Consider the following 6,478-nt stretch of genomic DNA (forward strand, 5'->3'; position numbering starts at 1 on the left):
AGATCTGTTGATTCTTTTGGCAGCCCATGGCACTTTCAATATTCTCCTCCAACACCATAACTCAAATGCATCAATTCTTCTACGGTCTTCCTTATTCATTGTCCAGCTTTCGCATGCATATGATACCATCCTTACTGAAGGCTGTGCTCTTTGATCTTCATCAGTAAATATTTTAAGTCTTCTTCACTTTCAGCAAGCAGGGTTGTATCATCTGCATATCTCAGGTTGTTAATGAGTCTTCAATCCTGATGCCACGTTTTTCTTCATAGAACCCAGCTTCTCGAATTATTTGCTCAGCATACAGGTTGAATAAGTATGGTGAAAAAAATACAACCCTGTCACACACCTTTCTTACTTTTAAACCACTCAGTGTTCCCATGTTCTGTTCAAACAGCTACCTCTTGGTCCATGTACTGATTCCTCATGAGCACAATTAAGTGTTCAGGAATATCATATTTTGCAATGTTGTCCATAGCTTGTCATGATCCACACAATCGAAAACCTTTGCGTAATCAGTAAAGCACAGGTAAACATCTTTCTGGTATTCTCTGGTTTCACCAAGGGAAAGGAAAGGGTTAGAGAGGTGGAAACAGTGTCTTTAGAAGTGTATAGACCTTGATGCAGGATAGATGAAGAAACAAGAGCTTCACATTTTGATAATTTTGTTCAGTAAAGATTTCTATGATTTTTTTAACAATACTGTTTGACCTTGTATCATAACATGGGTGATATATTATAGGATGAAATATAAACATTGTACTTAAAAATCAAGATGAATTGGTGGCTAACTTTTGTATTAATTTTGCAAACATTTATTAGGCACAATCAATTAAGCACTGCGTACCAAGCTTGGGGATATAAAAATGAGTAAGAACATAAACAGAATCTTGATGCAGTAGTATTCATACAAGAACAGTGGAGACTGAGGAGTTCGGGATATAAGCATCACAGATCAGGGACAACTGAATGGATCATTGATGGCTCAACATAAACTTGCCAACCAGGAGGGGAAGCGCACTGTAGGGAGGGGAGTGAGACCATACACAGAGGCACCAATTCATGTCAGTCTGTAGTGTTCAGGGGAAACTTTGAGTAAGTCTTCATAGCCATAGTATAGGACATATGTTTGGAAAGACAAAATTGTTAATGACATCAGAAGGATGGTTAGTGAAAATTACCTTTCTCAAGCAGGTATTAATAGGATTTGAGCATTGGGCATGTAGTATTAGTATGGTATGTCTTCCATGCCTTTATCCCTCCAGAATGATGAAGGGGAAAGATAGAGAGGTCCAAAACAAATGGAAACCAACACTTAGTCATGTTCTGCAGGTCAGTTGTTGAGTTTTGATGCCTGTTGCTTATTCTAGAGTACTCCAAGCTCCCGAAGCCGAAGTCTCACTTTGCTCCCCCATGGAACACCCAATTCTGCATCTCCCTGTAGCCAGAGACACCTCATTGTGGGGGCCCCCGGTGTTGTCACAATCACGCATCACAAGTCGCCTGCAGCTGCCCGAAGAGCCAAGAGTCAGATTTCCGGCCAACTTCACGAAGTCAGAGAGGTAGGCTATGCTCTCCTACTAGGTTAAGTGGTCCATGGGAGGTGGGACCTTGGCTGTTGCTCTGCCAACTTCTCTCTTCCTTTGCCTCATACTGATCATTTATGAAGAGGGAGGGTCAAACAGCCATGGCAGTCCCTCCTGGTTTAAAAAAAAAGTGTTTCTGTTTCTTAGGTTCAGCAAGTTGTTACCAAGCCCACACATATACACACACACACACACACACACACACAAATGGATGTAAATAGAAGTATATAATTAGATATGGCAAAGTCAGTACAAAATAATTAGGAAGGCATTTAGGAATGTTTGGAAGGGCAGGAAGTGTTAGACCAGATACTGGTCCCCACTCTGTTTACCTTTCCTGCTGAAATGTTTTACTTTTCTTCTCACTATCACAGACACATTCAAGAATACTGATGATAGTTACAAAATAAAAAAAAGGACACTCTGCTTGGAGTCAGAAGACTCTGTTGTCTTAAGAACTGGTCTTTGGACAGTTGTGAACCTCTACATATGTTTCTGCATCTGTAAAATGGAAATGACCCAGGCCTTGGTATCTCAGAGGTCCTGTGGCACAGTGGTTAACATTAAAGTGCTAAGTGGCTAACCCAAAAAGGCCAGTGATTTGAACCCACAGATGTGGGAGAAATATGTGGTAGTCTGCTTCCATGCAGATTACAGTTTTGGAAGCCTTATGAGGCAGTTCCACTCCATCCCACTGGGTTGCCGAGTCAGAATCAGTTCCTAGCAAGGGGGGATGTGGGGGGTGGGGGGTGGTTTTTCATTTTTAAATCTCTTTCTCAGCTGTCATGCATGGATCACTCATGGCAATGCACGGGAAAACCCTTGATCTAGATGTACCTTATGAATGTGATGTAGGGTTATGTTTTATTTTTACACTTCATACAGTGGGACCCATCAGTTTGGGGCTTCACAAATGATGATGTGATCTTTAGTGTTCATATTTGTAACTATAATTTGAGAATTGTTGTTTTGGCTAAATGCCGTCAAGTCAATTCCGATACAAAGCTACCCTACATAGAGCAGCTGGTAAGTTTGAACCACCAACCTTGAGGTTTAAACCGGCAACCGGCCTTGTCCTGTGCATTATCTTGCAGCGCCACACTATAGACTAAATAAATAATGCTGGGGGTGGTTGCCTGACTACTGTCGAGTGCTAAGGTTATTTTGACCTGCAGTAGACTTATATACAAGGAGCTCTGGTAGCTTAGTGGTTACAAATTGGGCTGTGAACCACAAGGTCAGCAGTTCAAAACTACCAGCTCTTCCGCAGGAGAAAGATGAGGCTTGCTGCTCTCATAAAAATTTACAGCCTTGGAAACCCTGTACAGGGGTGCTATGAATCGGAATCGACTCCACGGCACAAATAACCACCACCACCTGACTTATATACAGATCACTTATTGTTCCCTTAGAGGAAGTAGCAGAGCCCTTCCTCTGTTCTACGCAGAAGAATTTCACTGGTTTTTTTTTTGTTGTTGTTGTTGCTTTTTTTTATCTGGGGCCAGGTTTTGATAATGCTGTCTTGACTGACTTTCTTGGTCTGCAAGGACAGAAAACTGAAAAATCTTTTGAATCAATCTGTACATGGTTATGAAAGGCATTTCTTTCTTGATAGGTTTATGCTTGCACATGCTGTCTATTGTGTAATAAAGAAAAGGTACAAAGAAAGGCTTCTGAAATGTTCAATTGTAGGTAGAATGTTCATTTTGAAGTACTCACTTCGGCATTAAAAAAAAAAAAAAAGAGTTTGACTATTAGCTTAATTTTGTTGCATTGTTTGATATGCTTATTGCTGGTCACTTTTCAAGGCAACTTTTCAAGACACTGTTATGAAAAATCTCCAAACACAATCTGCACCAAAATAGAATTGTATAATGTACCCTTCTCCCAACCTCAGCAATTTTTACTTTCTGCTGTTCTTGTTTCATTTATTTTTCTCCAACTTACCCCTTTAAAAATTTTTTTTGTTAGAGCATTTTAAAGAAATCGTAAGCATTGTGTCATGTCATCATTGCCACTGAATGTAATGATTTAACAGGTAGGAATTGAAAAACAAAATGTAACCACAATGTCATTCTATCCCTTCTCTGTAGACCTCATTGCAGATGTTTTTCAAGTACTTTGAAAAAGGAAGTTGAAAGTTTATAATGAGTCTCAAATGCATTTTATTGTGTTGTAATGAATTTCTTAATCCTACTGTTAGGAATGATGATGGTAGTGTTGCCACTTAACAAGGAGTGAAAACGGAGGTGGTTTATGTACAGTGAGTTAGCAGCTTTAATAAAATTGAGTATTTAAGTTTAGTACCAATGGTTATATATAATGTCAAAATCTTTTCTACTACCATTGTTTTTTTAAGTTCAAATTTTAAAATGCACATACATACACAGAGGAGGGAGTTTCAAAAAAGTTCATGGAAAATGGAATTAATTGATAATGGAATTTTTCTACTAACATTTTGAAGCCCCCTCACGTGTGTATGCTCTTTGTATATAAAAAATGTTTAATTATATATATCATATAAGTTTATATTGTAAAAGTACAAGGAAGAAAAATAGTTGTAATCCTGTCTCCCATTGTTATTGTTGTCAAGTGCTATGGAGTTGGTTCCGTCCCTTAGCAACCCTGTATAGGTTTTCCAAGGAGAGACTGGTGAACTTGAACCACCGATCCTGTGGTTCGAAACGACTTTGTAGTCCATAGATGATTGTTAAAGTTCAGTGAATTTACTTCTTCTTCTTTTTTTTTTTTTGCATACATGCGCTTGCACATATGCTGTTGTTGTTTGGTGCCATCTAGTTGGTTCCATCTCTTCTGTTCTGACTCATAGCAACTCTGTATAGGGTTTCTGAGACTGTAAATCTTTGTGGGAGCAGAAAGCCTCATCTTTTTCCCATGGAGCAGCTGCTGGGCTCAACCCGCTGACTTTGTGATTTGCAGTACAGTGCTTATTATCACACAGAGCCACTACGCTCCCTGCTTGCTTATATGTTGTTGTTATTAAGTGCTGTTGAGTCATTTCCACCTCTTAGCGATAAATAAAATTGATCAGTATGAGCTAAACTTTGTGAATGATTACATATATGTTTCTTTTTCTTTATCATCTTAGAGGGGAGAAACATTGAAATGTCCCATGTCGTTTCACTTTGGAAAACAATTAGGCAACATATCTTCATAGCCATTTTGCTGTGTTTTTTTGTACTTTCGGGAAACTGTGTAAAACTTCAGGTGATTGCTTTTGTATACTGATGACCTTTCTTGCTGAAAAACCCATTGTTAGAAAGTCTGTTGAGATGCATGTGCCAACATTGGTGTTGGATGTAGAACCCCTGTGACAGAGAGTTGGAAATGTTGGTAATTGGATCTCGTGACTGTCTGCTCTCTTGACTGGAAGAGGCTTGCTGTTTTATGATGTCTGGCATTTTATGCTATGAAGAAATCCACTGTGGAAACTATCTAAGGAAATTTCACTGGTACCAGAAAGTTCTGCCATTTGAAAAGTATATGAATTGCAGAATACCAAGTATTTCTCCATGAAAGAATGAGAGGAAAATGGAATAGTTTTAAATTCCAGCTGTAGAGTGGAGATAACCTTAGGGTCACTGAAGCAATGGAGAAATCATCATAGACAAGACAGATGTGCCTGGCTATCTAAAGAGTAAAAGAAAAATAGCCCAGCCAAAGGCAATAGAATAAATATTAAATGGAGTGCCACAGCATGGGTGAAAATAATTGGAGCAGTTTAACAGGTTACGTGGTTATCATCCAAAATATAAAGAACTGAGATGCTAAAGGTCAGTATCCAAAGTTCCCACTGAAAATAGTCAACAGGGTGAATGTAGGAAATTCTAACAAAATATCATTGCAAGGAACAGCATCTCCTACCTGGCAGTTGAAAAAATGAAAATTCAAGCAACTCTGTTTATCAAATTATCAGAAGCAATGAAAGTTATTATTGGTTAAGCTCTTATATGTTAAGAAATGACAGTGACGAAGCTGCTGCATACTGTCTTTTTATACAATCTACTGACATATAGTAACTAACTGTCAAATGGAATCATGCATTGCCATTGACCTATAAATTCCCTGTTGGGGATGGTTATGGGTTGAATTGTATTCCACAAGAATACTTGTTATAAACCCTAACCTCTATGCCTGAGGTCTTAAAATCCTGTTTGGGAATGGGTTTGTCTTTGTTACATGAATGAGGGCAGGATTTGTATAGGCTGTATCTTAAACAGAGACTGGGAGGAGAGATGACAGGCCACTTGAAGACTGCCCAAGAGCAGAAGCCCAGAGACAGGCAACAAAAACTTTCCTCCAGAGTCCACAGAGAGAAAAGGACTTGACGTAGAGCCAGCACACTGAATTCAGATGTCTAGCCTCATAAACTGTGAGAAAATAAAATTGTTTGTTAAAGCCTCCCACTTTTGATATCTCTGTTATTGCAGCAGTAGGCAGGAACTGTATCTTTTGGGAACAAATAAGACAGGAACCATGTCCTGTAGGAGCAAACCATAACAGGAGAAAGAAAGTTAACTTGGATAGACATATGCATAATAGTAAAGGAGTAGATCCAATACAAAACATCATGGGAATGACTAGGTAAACAATTTACTGAATATCTAATATTTAAATTTTAAATTATTTAATAGTAATATTTAAGATGAAATTTATGTTAATGTTATAATAATGTGCATGTGTGTATATGAGATAATTTAAAATCCCAGAACTGGAATAACATGCACACATTGGAATCTGTGCTCATCTTAAATGGGTCTAAAACTTGTATAGAGCCATGGTTTCCAGAATTTTGTATTTTACTTGCAAACTGAAATTTAGAAATAAAATTATTGAGAGCAACATAGGATTACACATTTTATTTTGCTAAAAAA

The 6,478-nt window shown here is 38.3% G+C and overlaps 1 protein-coding gene across 2 annotated transcripts in view; it reads left to right on the forward strand.

The window, feature by feature from the left end:
* OSBPL10 (oxysterol binding protein-like 10) overlaps positions 1-6,478 on the forward strand; it is a 528,798-nt gene that overhangs the window by 275,498 nt on the left and 246,822 nt on the right. The window contains exon 4 of one of the 2 annotated variants that reach the window (XM_006851591.1): positions 1,368-1,559. The exons of the other annotated variant lie outside the window; for it this stretch is intronic. Coding sequence (XP_006851653.1) covers positions 1,368-1,559 — 192 coding nt within the window. The remainder of the gene's footprint in view (positions 1-1,367; positions 1,560-6,478) is intronic. 2 annotated transcript variants of the gene reach the window in all.

Source organism: Chrysochloris asiatica, unplaced genomic scaffold (assembly GCF_000296735.1).
Source record: "Chrysochloris asiatica unplaced genomic scaffold, ChrAsi1.0 scaffold00030, whole genome shotgun sequence".
Classification (NCBI taxonomy): domain Eukaryota; kingdom Metazoa; phylum Chordata; class Mammalia; order Afrosoricida; family Chrysochloridae; genus Chrysochloris; species Chrysochloris asiatica.